This window comes from Bombus impatiens, unplaced genomic scaffold, assembly GCF_000188095.3.
Source record: "Bombus impatiens unplaced genomic scaffold, BIMP_2.2 scf_0491, whole genome shotgun sequence".
NCBI classification, from domain to species: Eukaryota; Metazoa; Arthropoda; class Insecta; order Hymenoptera; family Apidae; genus Bombus; species Bombus impatiens.
This window is the reverse complement of record NT_176910.1, coordinates 171,587-190,005: the sequence shown is the minus strand read 5'-3', so window position 1 is coordinate 190,005 and position 18,419 is coordinate 171,587. Positions and strand designations below refer to the sequence as shown.

Sequence of the window (18,419 nt, the reverse complement as noted above, 5' to 3'; positions counted from 1 at the left end):
TTCGTCAAACCACCTAATGACGAAATACGCAATCACTTAGTTGCCAATCCAATATTTCTATTGTTGATTTTCTTAGGTCAGGCTTTCGTTCGAATTTGAAAGCGTCGTTTCGTGAAGATCGAAGATCAGATTATTTTATCGTTTGTAGAATTTGATTGCTTTTATTATCAATAGATCGTGAATTTTTCTGCATCTTTTTGCAGTTTATATTGTTAGATATAGATGCAACATTGGAAGATTACATTTTCTAATATGTACCTAAATATTCTTTGCATACTTAATTAAATAATATGAAGAAAATGCATAAGTATATGTAATGATGATTCCATCTCGTTCTACAATTATTTCTGAAACATCGTGCCGAAGAACGGAGAAAATCAGCTTGGGGTACAAACACTATTTCATTATCTTACAGGACCTCGAACGTATACGTTGTCTTGGAAATGTATAAATTCGCCACTTTGCTCAATTACAGATGGAATAATCTTAAAATCCAATTAGGAGCGAGTCGCGTTTTCAAGAAAATTTGAATTTCCATAATTTATAAACTCACCTTGATAATAATTTGCACGAATATCACAAAGCAGGTAGAATAAAAGTAAATGTAGGAAGAAATTTACTTTTTACTAGAATAGCCATATGTATGTATAAAGTTTGTCAAAGGAAATCAATTTAAGATTCTCTTATCTAGGAAAATTTTCTAATCATAGTCTGTCAGAAAAAAATTATTATTGACTTTATTAACGATAAAAAACGAATGTATAATTAAAAAATTCAGTATACCCACGTACATCTAGTAAAATAATCGCAAATTTTCTCGGCGGACTATTCAATTTGTTCATACGATTTTCCCGCATTTAGTAAATTCTTGGAACCGCGAGAGACGACACGCGATGAGAGTGTTTTTGAAAAATTCGTTGATTCAACGGTCCATATCGAAAATTGAATGAAATCAAGTCCCGTCGGATAGTTTGTAAGCGATCTAGTGAAACGGAGCGACCGCAATTTTGCGATCGGGTAACAATTCAATTAAATTCGAGGGAGCCAGGTCGCCGCCGCCGCTGCCACTTCCGCCACGGGACACATCCGGAAAATTTCGTCGATGCAAAATTTGTCGAGCCGGCTCGGTATAAATGTGCACGCGATCTCGCGACGTGTTTCGAATCGATCATCGTCGATCGGCCGAATTAAATGAATGCTGCACGTTATTTTAATTCAAACGGTAATTCCTTAATGTAATTACACGATCCCGATGATCGATCGGCCTTTGTTTAGTGGAACGATAACTGATTCCGTGTTTGCTTCTTTTGTACCGTTATAAATTGCCTTTCGATTGGAATTTCAGAATGACATTATCTCTGTCTGTAATTTCTTTTTCCATTTCACTCGTATTTACCGTTGCTTACGCTTTCAGAAGAATATGTGTCGTATACGTTTCTTTTATACTGTTACGCGTAATTGATTCTCGATTGAAGGTTCACTATATCGTCTATCGTGTATTTGTAATGCTATAATTCGAATCCTATTAAATTTTGGTTACAATTTCAATATGTTGTTACGTGTATTTGTCATTTGCTACGTGTCATTTATACTTTCAGTCGTATTGGTTTTTCATTACGCATTCGAAAGAATAATCTGCATATTTATATTTGTTTATTCGCACGTTTCTTACTTATTCTATATGAATTACTTTACGATTGGAATTTCGGTATATATATGTAATTTTATTGTAGGTATTATTATGTGTATTTTAAAAGTTCGTCTAATTAGGTATTAATCACTCGCGCTGGCAACTTTGACTAGCGTCACTCGAAACGAGAAGGCTCGCAAGAAACTTACGCAAAGAATTTTACACAGACGTGAACACTAATTTATTAAACACTTGATTCTTTCAATTAGGACGTTAAAATTCATAAAGCAAAAGAAGAATTTATCTTATCTATATTCGTATCCCTCTAACTATCTTCAAACTTTTTTAATTTGCAAGTTTCATCTTGGAATCAAAACGATTTTCCGAAAGTCTTCTGTTAGCATTTTATTTAACATTTGTAAAGCTGTGACATTTCATCCTATTTGTATTTTTATTTTTATTCCAAAAATCTGTGAATATTTTGTCATATTTTGCTTTCATTTTCTATGTCTCCATATCCATTCTTTAAATGTAAGATTAATTTCACAATCCTCATTGCCACTTTCTTCCTCATCGTCAGACATCATTCTACACAGCTTCCGTAATGGGAAAACAATTTCATTGCAATCGCTATCGTTATCTCCGCTATCTATTGCAAGTAGTCGTTTTCTTTTGATACTTGTCGAAATAATATCACTAGGTTCGCTGTCGCTTTCTATTCTACGATATAGGTTGAAATTATTAAAATAAAATAAATTTAATTTAAATTATAAAAATATATATCGCAACTATATCGATGACTCCAGGGAACCAGGTGCAATTTGAAACTGTACCTCGACAAATAATCTCAGTCGACGTTGTTTTTATTTCTGCGACAACCGCTTGCCAACGTGTGGGACACGAGTTGGCGAATTTGAAACGAAAATATTTCGTCTTTGCCGCGCTAATGGTTAACTGAAATTTCATTTGAATAAATGGAAATCAGACAAAAGAAGCTCTGCTATAGAAGATACGATGGCGCAAAAAATTCTGTCTAAAATACCTGCCAACTATAAAAACTCTATTTCCGTCTAAAATGATAGAGTTCAATAACAAGATTCGAACTGGGCGAAGTATCACTGAACGATCACTAATTCGCTACGAGCTATAAGCGATAAAAATCCTATTCCAATAATTCCCGTATCGTTACCCCGATCGTCGTATTATTCAGATGAAAACTGTTTCGTTCCATTGCTGACATCGTTTCGAAGATAAAGATCCAATCGCCTCTCCAATGTTCCCTCCCACTTTCCAGCCATAATAATCGATAATCATAGGCGAATTAGGTCATCGTACCAGGGAAATCTCGACTGAACAGAGACGTCCCAGGCAAATTTCGACGAGAGCGCCCGATTTAAGGCTCCCGTGGGAATCGTGTCGCGTTTAATTGCAGCTTTTTAACGGAGGAATGTCGGCAGCTCGATTGTCGCTTCTGATAAGGATATCGTTGAAACAGAGTTTCGGGAAAATGTTCAGAGCTCTGACCGAACGGTAAACGACTCGTTTCACACGAACCCGAACGAAACTCGCTCGAAGCGAGTATTAATCGTCCCGTTTCGTAGCTCGCGTGCCTTCAACAATATCAATTCGAGCGAATTGACGCGTATTAGAAAATGTTTATAGGACGTAATCATGGTATAATCAGTCAGGCAACGATTCTATGTGAAAATATAAGTGGAAAATAAAGAGTAAGATTTTTTCATATGGCGTTGTTTTCGATAAAATTTCAATTGAAAATTTGTTTAGCGCGTGTGAATTTGGCTAGTTGAAATGTATGTGTGTGCGAAAATAAGTTAAAAATGTAGAAAAAATTTTTTTAAGAAAATAGACTTTGAACATGTTTTGTTAAGAATTGACTTAGTAAACGTATATTGGATACAATTTTTTTGAAAACAAAGAGTCCCATGGGAAGGTTTTATCTTGTATTTTCAACATATTTCTCTACATTGAACGACGATCTTGTCGACTGTACTATGATTATTAAGATACCTTGCGTAGACATAGTTGGACGTTGGTTTCTATTGTTTATAATTGTCGTCTTTTACCGTGAATTTTCACTATGACATTCGATGGAAGAGATTCGCGTTACGTTTCATTATTGTTTTTCTCTCTCTTCTCCCTTTTTTCCAATATCGAGATGAAAATGTGCAGATTGTTTCTGAAAGGTCCTCCGAAGCTCTTTGGAGGACACTACATCGTGTCACGCTCGAACGTTTTTGATATAAGCGATGGAAATGGAATAAAAATCGCGATACGCAATCGCTCTGGGTGTCAGAACGCCGTTGCTCCGAAGAGGTTCGAGTTTGCATACGGAGGTACTCCGGCAGTAATTTTTGGAAAAATCTAGTAGCTGAATCTTTTATCAATTTTGTGAGGTAATTTATAAAAAGAAAAATTTATTCTTAATAATATTCATTTTTCTATTGCATCAAGATTTACCGATAGAAACCCTTTACCGCACAGACGTAAAGATACGATCGTACAGTGTCGTTGTAGGATAATAAAAATACAAGTACGTTCCTTTTGAAACTAGCACGCGAAAAAAAAAGAATTCACAGATTCGTAGAATTTATTGACATTAAAAATATACGATTGTCGCAGGTAAACTAGCCATAGAGAAACCAATGCTCTCTCGGACGTAATAGGCAGCATAATGTGCATTGACACTGACTAAAATGCGATTAGTCCAAAAGAAGATACAATCTCGCAACAGAAACAAATACATGTTATACCTAAGAGCCATAGTTTCTTGAATACAGTGGCGTCCAAATATTAATAACAATTACTATATTTTGGATATTTTATGCATACTATGTATATATCAATCATCTATCTATCTATATCTATCGACCATCCATGTACATCATTTTACATTTAAACTTTTCATAAATGCATAAAAATCTATAGTCTACTCATAATGTAATACGAACGTACGTAAACATACTTATACCATCCGCCAAGAATAGTTTAGAGTCGACCGGAAACAACGAGAAGCTTGGAAGGCGTTCGAGTTGCGGACTCCGGTACGAGCCACGTAGAACAGATTCCTTGGAAAGTTGCGGGCAACGACGCGTTCCCGTTTAATATCCAGCAAACCGTCCGAGTTCCGATCGGAATTTCGTGTCGGAAAGTTTCACGCGTGACTTCGCGAAACGATCGGAAGCGTTCGACTTTGCACGCTAATACCGACCGCCATATACCTCCAACTTATCTTTTGATCGTTCTGTGAAATTTCCTTCTGGATATCAAACGATCCGCCTCCTTCTTCGTCTATCGATCTTCTTACGATCGAACTGTCAACGAGAATTCGCCGAACAGATCCTTTGATAAAGGGATTCGGAGGATTCTTGACGAAATTCGAAGATCGTCGCGGAAAGGAGAAAGGATCTTTTCTCGGGAATTCTTCCCGAGGTTTTAGGAGGTTAAACGCTCGATAACAGATCGTCGAAAGGATATCTCGTTGAGTCAAGCAGATGACGCGGAAATAGGCAATATTTAAATAGCATTCTTTGTGGACGTCTCCTTACGAAGCCTTCTTTTTACACGATTTTTTGAATAGCCCTTTTTCTATTTTTCTTTCTTTTTTTTTTCTTTGCAGCATCACGAGATCTTTGTCCGTGAAGTTTTGCTTTCCCATTTAGGCTATTTTTCAAGTTTTTCTTTTGTGGAGGTTTCTTCGTTTTTTAACGGTGTACCTATGTTTACTTTTGGAGAACGACGGAGCTTTTTCCTCCGTAGAGTTTCATTTTTTGCGTTTAGAAAATTGTAGCTTTGTTTCGCGAAGATTCTGTCTGGTCTATTTTGTATTTGTTCTTAGAAAACGAAACTTTTTCCGTGAAGCTTCCTCTTTTTTCGCGTGATTTTTTGAACAATGCTTTTGGTGTCTATTTTTGGAGAATGATGAAACCTTTTCCTATAAAGCGTTGTTTTTCGTTCTACATAGGTCGTTTTTTGTTTTTAGAGGATGATGGAACTTGTTTTGTTAAGCTTCGTTCGTTTATTTACGACATATTTTGAATAGTGTCTTTTTATTTTTATTGATAAAAGAGTAGAATCTTTTTACGAAGAATATTCCTTTAAGTGATTTCTTGAATAGAATGATAATTGCGTAGCAAATAATCGGATCTAATATATCCTTCTAAATATTTTTGAATAGTATATTTTTGCGGATATTTTCCGAGGAAAAGTAAAACCGTTTGATGAAATATATCGTTGACATATATCCACGACATTTGTAAGATATTTCTTCGTAAATATTGCATTAGCAGAAGATAAAATATTTCTGCAAAATGTTTTTATGATTTTTATACGACGTTTACTACGAATACATTTTTGAAAATAATTGCAAAAAAGCTCATCTCAACATGATATTACACAAGTTCGAGCAGGTTTCACGAATGTACTAACAGAAATAGCGTAGTTCTTTCTTTATTCCTTTCCAATAAACGTCGAACGACTTGCCATAACTTTTGCCAACCAGACAACAATAAAAACAGAAAATTCGATAGAATCGAGAATGAAATGTGATTTTTGATTCGGCTGTAAATAAAGTTCCGTTGTAAATAAATGTACGCCTGATTAAATTTTTACTGAGAAGCTTACCCGGTTTTTTCCTGCGAAAAACGCTAAAAACTTTGCAGATACCTTTACAATGCGTAAAAACATGTTCGATCGAATTTGCAAAACATCGTGCAATTCGTATCAAATGCGTTTGCCATTTTCTGGCTTTGCGAAACGTCACGCATTTTATCATTCGATTCATTCCCAATTCGTTCACGTTCAATTCAATCGTTACCATATTTTTTATTAACATAATTAAAGAAATGAAAGAGAAACAGGAAATTCGATGGAACCGAGGATGAAGTGTGGCTATTGATTCGGGTGCAAATGAAGTTCCCTTGTAAATAGATCTACGCCTGATTAAATTTCTACCGGAACGCTTCCCAGGTCCCCTGGGAAAAAACACTACAAACTGTGCAGATTCGTTTACAAGCCGCAATAATATGTTCGATCGAATTTACAAAACATCGTGCAATTCCTATCAAATGTGAAATCCGTTTGCCATTTCCTGGCTTTTCGAAATGTCACGCTTTTTATCGAATTGTTCCTCTTATAAATGTTATGTAGAGTTTCAGATATTTTCGATCAGTCAAATGGAAATACGTTTGATAGCTACACGCGGTTTCGCAAATATGCATAGTATTTGCAAAGTTGCTCGAGGCTTGACTAAATATTTTTTATTCGGTTGGCTCCATGCCAAAAACGCGCAAGTTCTCCGGGCAATTCTTTTTTTTTTTCGAAATTATTCCCTGGATGATTCCGAATCGGATCGCGGTCGATCGTTCTGCTTTTTGGAAATACGTTGTTCGTGCGTTTCAATTTTTCGGTGTGGCTGAAATGTGACAAAGCTACCGACGTAAATAAAACCACCGTTTTCTACGTTCGAAGATTTTTCATTCGTTAGTTTATAGTTATATTATATTATAGTTACAGCAACAATAAGTAATTGTCAAGTAATTAAATAATAATAGAAATGTATCGAAACTAGAGTAGACGCGCGAAAAACTTCAGTTAATTCGAACTTTCAACTTAGGAAACGTACGAAAGGACGCAAAAACGTAAATTTTCGTGTTGATTTACTGAAAGGAGCGACGCGGCATCGCGTTCTTCGTGGTGTTCTTAGCGGTTATGCAGGGAAGATCGGTTGCAATGGAGTCACATGGCGGGCATCCCACTCGCACGGAATCTGCCTGAAGCTACTCCAAACACGCGGCTGCACGCGCGTTCTCCGAATCTGTCGGAGAGTCAGCGTGAACGTCCAGAAAATTTGCGTGTTACGCGAAGCTGCCACGCGAGAAATGTAAACATTAAAGCGTACGTGATGAAAGAAGGGGTTCGTGTAACTTGGCTTGTTCCTTTAACGTCAGACACAGCTGGCAAACTTTCGTGTTCATAATGGATTTCAGATTAATTTCCGCGTATTTCAATGTTTGGATTAAATTGCAGTAATAATAGTATTGAATCAGATTGTTTAAACGCTCGTAGTATATTTCATGTTTGGATTAAATTGTAGTAATCATGGTATTCAATGTGACGATTTAAATGGTCGTAGTGTGTTTCGTGTTTGGATTACATTGTAATAATCGTAGTATGAAATGTGATTGTTTAAATGCCCGTATCGCAATTTCTATTATTCTCTGTTATTAAAAATAATACCCATAACGAATATAATGATCTTTCTGTTCTGATCATTTTTCTATTTGAAGGTTAATTAATTCGCGAATAATACATCCCGGAGCTACTAAAACGTTACGACAATGAATTTCTCCAGGAAATCAATAATTCGTCGTTTTCAGGATAATTAGGAGGAACGTTCACTCCATTAGAATGGAGTTTCGTAAAGTCCATTGTGATAACTAGTTATTAATGCGGGCATTTCGATTCCCTCGGCCTCGCCTTCGTGGGATGTAACTGACAGCAACAATCGTTATTCGAAGGAAATTTTGGCGAATGTTAGTCGAATGGTTGGCACGTGACTCGATTGCGATTAGAGAGTTTGAATGACTGTCGAACGCACGCGTATACGACTGCGAGACCGTAAAAGCTTCGCGAATCCAACCACCGTTTGCGATTTTCCTTCCTTTTTTAGAAACGAAACTTTTCCACCATTTTATCGTCAACGGTCTGTTATACTATTTTTCAGATAGAAAATTTGATCTAATTTTACGATGAATATATTTCACATTTTTACGAAAAGTATTCCAACTCTAGATTTAAAGATAGAAAACTGATTTTCTATCTTTTTAAATAAAGGCAAATCTTCATCTTTCAATTTTATGTTCTTTAAGGATGAAATATTTCGATAAAATTGCAGCCAGATATCCTGACTTCGTTTTAAAATTCTTTTCCTATAATTTGGTTATTTCTATTACAAATACGTCCGTTTCAAACAATTGCAAATTTCAACAGTTTTAACTTTAAAAGCGCCCATATCTTCTTTCACGATTTTCCAATCGAAAACATATCGAAGAACACAAAGAAATGAAACAGGAACAAAACAAAAATGCGAAAATTTCGATTGCTTTCAACGTTTTCAAATTGCAAACCCTTTGATATTTCCTACTATAGCTCCCTACGCGTAAATATTTTTCAAGATACGAGGCAATACAACAAAATATCATGAAATAAAGATAGAAGCGAAACAAGAATTCAAAAACTTTCCACTATTTCTCACGTTTCCGTAACTTAAAAATCCGAGTATCCTCTTGCCCGCTAATCCATCCAAATATGACAAATAGAGCGCTGTTAAAATACAAAAAGACTAAAAGCTAAACTAAAAAGCCAAGAACTGGCGTTCTCGAAGTTATCAAATCCAACGATCACAATATCTTTTCTTTAACTGCGGAAGATACATTATCTTGCACAAAGAAGCGTGATGAAACAGTAGAGAAGAATTGAACGTAACTTGAAAGAAGTTTAATCGTTCCCAACGGCTTCAAATTTATAAAACAACCAATATCCTCCTTCTCTTTCTTCCACCTGGCGATAGACCGCGAAGAGAAGAAACAGCACGCTGGAAGAAGAGGATGAAAATAACGTCATCCATTTTGCCGAAAAGTAATTACACGGTGGCCGGATTAAAAATGAAAGGGACAGCTCTAGCCTCGGAAATATTGCAGCCGTGCGGACGAAATCGTCGCGCGTTTCTAGGACGAATCCCCCCGGACTGCCTCGAGAAATGAACGAAGAAAGTGAAAAGAGGAAGCAAACGAAAGTGAAAGGAATAAATAGAAAGAAGGTAAGAGAGGGCATGAGGAAGGTGAAAGAAAAAGGTAGGGTGGAAGAAAGTTGCGGTCCAGCAGCCACGTTCGTAACGTTTTTCGTGCGGGTCCACGGGTTCTCTTATTTCGCCGTTGCCCTCGAAATGGCCAAGGCATCGGTATCGAGTCGGGCAACGCGCCAAATCACACCCCGGGGAAGATAAAAACGAGCGACGAGAGAAGAAGGGTTTGGGAATTATTGGGAGTGCCGGAGGCTCGGTGGAGAAGGCGCGAAAGGGGGAATCTTTTTTATATTCTTGCTCGGGCTTTTGTCTGGGCGAAGCCCCGAAAAAAATCGACCGGGACGTGCCGCGAATACGGTATCCACCATTCGATTATCGTATCCGGCGGCCATTCGAATTTCGAGCAAACCTTTTTCCGTCGTCTCTTTTTTTATTGTCCTTTTTCTTCCTTTCGTTTTAATGTCTTTTCGTTGCACGTAATTAACGGAGGAAGATATAATTAGAAGATTCGTTGGAAGGTATGGAATATGGTGATCAGGCAATGGGGTTTGATAACTAGTTATATGATAATTGATCGATAGGGCTTGTTGAAACCACGTGATTTCCTTCTATTTCGATCTTTTGTATTGCATTGTGATTACAGAAGGAGGATTTCGAAGTACCTTCCAAATGGTAATTAAAGGATAATGAGATGGTAATTAGGTAACGACGGGGGTTAAGACGATGTTCTTTCTTTCGCTATGTTCTGCTTTGACTTCTTTCATTGTGTAATTGATACAACGTGATGATATAAATCGAAGAACTCGTTGTAGAAGATATCGTTGAAATTGCCTGTGTTTTTTACCATTTAAGTAAAGTTATATTACACAGACTGTTACGAAACGGCGACTAAATACTGTGAATGGAACAAAGAGCATGAGAAAATTTCAGTTTCCTTCAATTTCGAAATAACGAACAAGCCCTGTTCTTCCAGCAAAATTCCACTTTTAATCGGAGATAGCTTTCAATGCTTTTCCCATGGCTAAATACACTATACGGCAAGTAGCGAGCAAGAAGATAAGAGTACCAACAAGAATACAGGATAAGTTTTCAAAGACAAGATTACGAGGCTTCGAACGAGTCGTAGAAAATATAGAAGGTTAGCGGAACGAGCTCTTTTCACGGTAGACGATTGCAGGGCGTAAAATTATATCGGGCTATTTCTAAGAGTATCGTCCAATAGAGGGGAATAACCGATAATCCTTGGGTCGAATCCCGTACCGAGCTTACCACTGTATAATTGCCCGGCCCGGATTCAACGAAAATTTACGGATACGCATTCACCATTTAACGTCCCTCTCGATGCTGCTTAATAACCTGCTATTAAATCTTCCGATTATACCAGTCTAGTTATCACGCACCACGCTGATCAAAGATTTTACAGTCCAGTTAGTATAGTGACGCGCGTTTGCCTCGCTAATGAACGACTTTCTTTTATCAAGCAACGGAATTATCCACGATTAGTAATGTCGGATAGACAGTCGTTAGCGATTTCGCGGCTACAAATGTCTACAAATTAAACGTTATGGGCTAACAAAGAAAAAGAAAGAAAAAGAAGAAACATATTGGACTATCGTTTCCTAGAGTCTTCGCCAACATTGCGTGTTTATTAAATAATTCTTGTGTAAACTTTCTGGAAATTTCGTTTGTAACTTTCGAAACACACCTACAATACAGGAAGTTGAATGAAACTTTCGGTATTGACAATTGTTGGAAACTCGTGGACCAATTCTAAGAAACATAATATTTCGAAATATACCAATTTCTTTACGCCACGCGAATTTCAGTGCGCGAAGTCATTTTCGAAGTCTACATTGCAAGACAGAATCTTCAAGTAAAATAAATAAAATATTCTCAATAATTGACAGTAGGCGGAAGTACAATAGTATCGAGTTCAAAGCTCGAGGCGCATGACCAATAAGGAAGTTAATCACCGACATGATATACCATATAGTTGCTCGTATGGTCGTCTAACGATGTTCTAAAAGTGTATATTTCGCGAAGAGACGATCGTCGTCGTTTCGTGTGGCATAACCGGCGTGTAACGAGCTCGTTAAACATCCTCGAGCATAACCAAACCCGTGGGCTAATCACAGTTGTAAAACTCACTTTCTCAGAGTGGCCAGACGTTCTTCCTGTGCTTTAATGTAGCCGTTTAGCGTGTCGATGAGTACCGCCTCCGTCTCAAGCAGCTCTTCCATATCCGCTAACGCGGTGTAAAGCTCTGCGACGCAGCCATTTTGCAACCACGTGCCCGTAATCGAAATTAGAACGACCACAGCGATTATATTCGACGACATCCTTCCGTTTCTTATTCCCTTTTGGTATTCTGCAATCATAAAACAACGACAAACATAGAGATAAAATGAATAAAAATAAAAAGGATATACAGTGACTTGTGAAAAGTATATTGCTTACTTTCGTCGAATTTTTTTTATAAATTGTTATGCGCGTTATACGAAATTTTGTGATATGTCGTTAGCTTTGTAACAAGATTATGATGATTTTGATAGTAAAATTTGAAACCAGCCTGGAAAGATATTTAGTAGTTAGAAGACGCTTATTGCAAACGGTATACTCAGTGAAAAATTGATATATATGGTGAACAGAAGTCTTAATCGTCTTAATTGCGACTTATTAAATATAGTAAATGATTGATTCCTGAAACCTTTTGGTGACATCTTCGACGTGTATGCTTAAGAACAAATATCTTTCAACTTTAATGTATGCACGTTTTCACATTCGATTGAAACGTTACCAATATAATCACTAGATTGCGGATTTCTATCCAACTACATATTTTTATTAACATAACTATAGAAATGGGAGCTACGTAAAGGTTTATTTCACTCATTAAATCTTATATCATAACAAGTACTTCGTTTCTAATAGTTTTTATATTCTTGCATATTATGTGCATCTCATGGATTTTTCACCATTTCCCATAAATACGAAAAGTTCCAAATGTTGTCTATAACGTATACGTAAAAAGTTTGTAGTGTTGGAATACTTCCGTGAGCCACTATATCTACAAATCGGTAATCTTTGTCTACAAATCGGAAGCGGATTACTCTCGCCCCTGCGCTGCCTGCCAGCTTTTCCACCACGCACAGTAGAGTGGGACAGTAGAAGGATGGCGACGCGAAGGGAGAAGCGTGTAATCGAAGCAGCATCGGCGATTCGTTTGGCCGATTAATCGTCGCGGATACTCGATCGACTCTCGTTCTCTCTCGTCCCGTTTTCGTTTTCGCCCTATTTTGTCTCCGCTCTCCAATTCTTACCCCGCGTTCACCACTTTCATTCCCTAACGCTGTCGATAGAGCGGCTCACTTTTTCGGATGAAAAAAAGCGACACTAACGAGCACCAAATGAAGATAGATGGCTATCAATTAATCACGCGCGCCGAGAAAAAAGAATTTTCTTCGCAGATTGATTCGAACCTTCGTATTTCCGCGTGCTTAACGCGCGCACCTTTCTCACGCTGTTTGTCTAACGCTTCATTTGGGTAACGCAGGTCTGTATAATATTTAGTATTTGACGAAGCCGGCACATCTTATGTCTTTGAAATGATTTATTCACGAATTTTTAGTTTGATTAAGTCTCTATAACGTTTTCTGATAGTCATAGATTAGCGGCTATAAAAATTATTTGCACGTGTGCCACTGAAGCGTTTCTTTACTATCAGATTCTGCATTTCATTTTTGTAGTTGTATGAAAGTACTACTATATATAAAGTAAATATACTTGTATTTAAAATTGAAATTTAACATACTTGGGTAATTAACTTACACGTAAATAGGTACAGTGATGTGCAAATACTTTTTGTAGCCACTTGTAGCCATATACCTTTTGCAGATGGATGAGAATATTTTTCAATTTTGTTTTATTCATCGTATTATCTTGTTATTGTATTTGCTGAAAATTGGCATTGGGTTATTACTAAATGATATTTAACAATGAAAATTGGTTCGCGTCTTTTTGTCACGTAAAAACATTTTGGTGCTCCCAATTACTCTTGTCAAATTCCTCTTATTCAATCGTTAATTAATTGATAAAAATGATTCTCGCAACAGACCGATAGCATAATGTAATGCCACTCGATATTTCTTAAGCATTGTACGTAAAAATATATAAAACGCTAAAAGTACGATACTCGTAACATTTTTGAAATTACATTCGTGAAATTATAAATTTACATAAATCCAGTCCACTCGTAGGCAACCAAAACTGCAATCCCAGAGATTTAACTAAAAATCACACGGTGATATCAACTCGGTGGAGAGTTTGACTGCGTAATCGCGATTCATCACGGTTGCCCCGTGATGTTTCAAACTTTCCTTCTGTTCCATTTCTTTCCAACTGGTTTCGTTTCCTCTGCCGCTCGTTTCCAAGTCGTTCGTTAGTAGAGTATCCAGTTTCCACGATGTCTCGAAAAAAGTTAGACGAAACTCTCGTGATTGCATTAGCATTCGAAGTTTTCGAACGAGAATCCACCCCCTCCGCACGCCTATTCGTCGCTGTTCGAGCGAGGCTGCCAGCAGATCCTCTCTTTCGCCATGGAACTTTACCAGGAGAGAGGAGAAGTCTTCCATTTCTGGCCGGGCGCATCTCGTCCGCTGTTTGCCGATTAAGCGAGTGCCGTTTAATTGAACTGAATATGCAAACGTCTTGGTTGAATGGTGATGCTTGTTCGTCGACGTGCCTCGAATCAAACGTGCGATACAAACAGGTGCGCGTGGACGAGCGAGCGAAACGCACTCGACGACTTTTGATAAAGCATCCGCCGTGATTGAAATTGATATTGCCATTTGTGCTCTAGGCGCGGCTATAAACCTCTTGCATTTGTCCGAACACGAATGTAATCGCGTTAGCCGAGATAGAGTTTTAACGGAATCGATGGACGTTTATTGGTCTGTTTTGTTTTCTTCGGGGACTCTGCATGTTTTTTCGCTATGTGATGGATCGTCTGGCAAATTGGATATCGATAAAAGTAGGCGTACAGTTTGGACGTTTTTTTCTTCTCAATAATTGTAAAACGAATAGTTCAGTCATTTTTTGGCAATATAATTAATATAGGTTTTCTTTTCAAGAAAAATGTTACAAAATGGGGAAATTATTTGCTATATCGAACGATCTTTGTGCTGAAGCATCGGTGATTCTAATAGGATCGTAGAACGTGATAAGTTTTGGCACAATGTCGTTTCGAGACTCTTGCGAGTGGAATTTTTGAACTTCTTCTGCAAATGGGAATTCGTAAAGTGAGAATTATCTGTATTTATTATTCCTTTTGTTCTTCAAATATTTGAAGCTATCGAACCCTTTTACAAAAAGAAACATAAGAAAAGCGATTTTATTCATTCTCGTGAATAGTGTTTAATATCGAACGTTGTAAGTGTATGTGGAAGCTAGGAATACAACGTGGCGGAGGTTCGTCACGAGTGTTTCTTCAGGTTCACTCTTGCTCGTAGGTAACGCGTTAATATGCAAGGTATTCCGTAAGCTTTAAAATTCACTGGGAATACCGCATCAGGAATTCCTTCGACGGCGATTCCTAACTTCTCGCCACGTTCCATGCGTTCCTTAACAAAAACGTCCGAGATAAAAACGACTTACTCGAGACTTATAGTTAGCTCCACCCTAACCACAAACTCGTTCGCTGTGAATCATTCGATGCTTTATTAACTTGCTAAACGACTCCCACCGAAATTTGCGGGCGACGCCGGAAGCTATTTTAATTAGAAGTAACAGTACGCGTAGTTTCATAAATATTCGATATTTTTTATCCGAAGCGTTTCAAAGTTTTTGATAAAGTTGGTGGGGAATTGAAGATTTTATTAATTAATTCTACTCTTTCATCCTTTAAATATTCGAACGTATTGACACTTCCTTTATAGAATTATTATTTGGTTTCTATCATACTTTAGCAAATAAGACGCACATAGACAGTTTCTTTCGTTGTGGCTTCACCTTTGAGAAATTGTTCCTTTCTTTCAGGACACTATGAAAGGCAGCTAATTCCGGACGAAATTTTCATTCCAAAAATTAACAAAATATGATTTTTGTCATATTTGTATATCTCTTTATATCTTTTTGAAAACACATAGAAGTAATAAATAATTACAGAACTGTACAATAATGCAGATATTTAGAAAATATTCATCTTTCGCGGAGCGTAAATTCTGGAAAACTTGTCGGTCGCTTCTTAAGCTATCGACCGACGTTTCACCTTTTTTCCCTGGTCCAGAGGGTCGTCAGGCCGATCGCAAATTAAAGAAAAATTCTCTAATCGAGTTTCCCCCAGCGCGTTCGTGTGCTTCATCCCGACACTCCAACTTCTCCGGACTGAGGATTAAAGTTAGGGAACCGAGCGACTTACACCTGCCCGATCGCCGATTTATTCAGTCACGCTTCCACAAACTTCCTTCTTCGTCTTTCCGCCCTTTTTACCCGGTCGTTCGTCAGCCACCCCTTTTGTTCCTAGTTCACGGCCACTCGAAAGTTCAAAAGCGGTTGCTCGAGCACGCGAATCGAGTGGCTTCCAAAAACTCAGCGGCAGACAAATTATAAATAAAAATGTCAACTCTACCGATCCTTCATGGAAATGCATTTGTTTTTTTTTTATATATTCATACTTCTTGTATGTCCATTTTTTGGTTGTTTGTATATTAAGCATTTTCGACAAGTTTCTTTCTGAAACCTCGCGCGAGATTCACTTTAGCTGCTTACAGTATTTGTGTAAATAAAAAGTATATCGTTAGAGTAAAGTACAATATTCGGAGAGATGTTTCAGATGTTTTTGTAATTATTAGAAATATGTGCGCGTTTTTTTGTTTCTGTAGTATTACTGTAGGCTTTAAAATTGAAATATTGCTATATGTATATTTATTTATTTTTTCGTTTATTATATTTACTATATCGTTTAAGGTATACTCATTTACATGTAATACATTTAGGTATGCACTGAGAGTTGATGTTTTTTTATGGAAGTGATAGAGTATTTCTTATTATTTACAAAGAATCATAGTAACATAGATGGGAAAACTAACATCGTTCCAACAAATGAAAATACAGATCTCATCCTTTAACGAGCTTCCACGAGAAGATTGAATTTCGAAAGATGTCCAAGAATATTTAAAATTGAATTTTACTGAATTTCAATTGATCATCTTTAAATAATATTTTGTTTCTTTAGTCGTTTAGAACTAAAACGTTTCCGTAATTGTTCTCCATATTTATTATGCAACGATTAAATAATTAAATTAGATAAATAGAATAAATAAGATAAGTCAAGTGTTTTTGAATAAGTATTAAAGTAAATACCCACTATATAGATAATTTGTTCAAATGAAATCGGCAGTCAAAGGGTTTTAAGCGAACTGGTAGCAGCGCGAAAGGGCAGTGAAAGGTTGTTTGGACGTTTTAAAGAGTTTTAACGATCTTTCGAGGACTTTCATTTTGAAACATTTTGTATGTCGACTTTTAGTTGGGAGTTGGAAGAAATTCTCAAGTGTTTTACCTGTGATATTCGACTGATCTTTAAAGTTCGAAGGGAAGGGGTTGTTCTCGCTCGTACTTTTCTCCTTTCGTCGATGATTTCAAAATGATTAGTTGGAAAGTAGTGTCGGTGATTTCGTTGAGAATATTATTGTACAATAAAATCCGATGATAAACAATGGTATCAATTACGGCTGATTTTCGATATTAATATTTAATATTGTAAAGGTGGATGGAGCACCCTTTATTGTGCTTGGAATTACGTAGAGTACCGTTGATACGGGCTGGCTCGTTTCATTGTTCAAAATTGGACAATGAATTTTCTACGTGTGACACGTTTTATTTCAATCAATCGTCCTTCATATTTAAAAATGTAATTTCTACTTATATAGAAAGAAATTATATTTGTACATTAAAGTGGAAAATTAAAAATATCACAAAATAAACCACTGTAAATGAAGCAGCATTTCGCAAATTTGGAAGCTTAAACATCTTTTACATTCAAAAAGTAAGAAACAATCGGAAGCTGTATCGTTCGAATCGAATTATCGGAACGCAATTGTCTGCTTGCAAATCTTAGTTTTTGTTCTTAACGTAAATGGAGAAAAAATTGGTAAAAAAGAAAGCCCGTAGGACACGAAAAACAAGAAAGACACGAAAATAAAATGAAAGAAAAATCGGGATTCTCCCCTCCATTGTGCGACGCGAAAGAAGAAAGGCGGTTGGCGGAGAAAGTGGCGGCGCGAGGGACCCCCTTAACGTTTTACAAACTTTTGGAAACGGCTCTTCTTCGGTTTCAATGGCCCTTCTCGCCCCTCTTTTCTCTTTTTCTCCTTCCCTCGGATCTTTTTCTTTTTTTATCCGGGGAAAAACGAGGAAAACGATTGTGCGGAACAAAGGGCCGACTCGTTCGCGAGAAACGCGTTTTCGCCTTGGCTGATGGAACGGCAGAAAAGAGAAAAACGAGATTCGCGAACGAACGCGCGCCAACGACCGGAAATCTAATTGTTCCAGCGTAATTCAGCGTGGCAGACCGCGCTTTGACCAGCACTTCCATTTATTCCTGTGACCATCGGTGACTCTGTCGCGGTCGACTCAAAACCGAATCTAATCTTCTTCCCGAACTGTTGTCGAAATCTGATTACCGGAAGCTCGATCCTTTCGACTTGTGTTGTCTTTTATAGTCGTGCCATCTCGGCGACTTCTTGTTAGTTTCGAAAGAAAGGTAGAGTTTTGCCGGAGGCTGGCGAGTCTGCACACAGTTGCGAATCTTTGTGATGTACTTTGAGGTAGATGGAAGATGTTGCTTTATCAGTAGACTTGACGTACTGATAAAACAACTTTATCAGTAGACTTGATGTAGATTAAATGTCTAGGAATTTATAAAAAATCTGTCCTTTCTTTTGGATGTCCTTTTTTTGGGGACGGGGGGGG

General features: G+C 37.3%; 1 protein-coding gene across 2 annotated transcripts in view; it reads right to left on the bottom strand.

Moving 5' to 3' along the window:
- LOC100741349 (prolyl 4-hydroxylase subunit alpha-1) overlaps positions 1-18,419 on the bottom strand; it is a 225,029-nt gene that overhangs the window by 45,183 nt on the left and 161,427 nt on the right. For both annotated transcript variants that reach the window (XM_012387903.3, XM_012387902.3), the window contains one exon: positions 11,601-11,820. In XM_012387903.3, coding sequence (XP_012243326.1) covers positions 11,601-11,791 — 191 coding nt within the window. In that variant the 5' untranslated portion in view covers positions 11,792-11,820. The remainder of the gene's footprint in view (positions 1-11,600; positions 11,821-18,419) is intronic.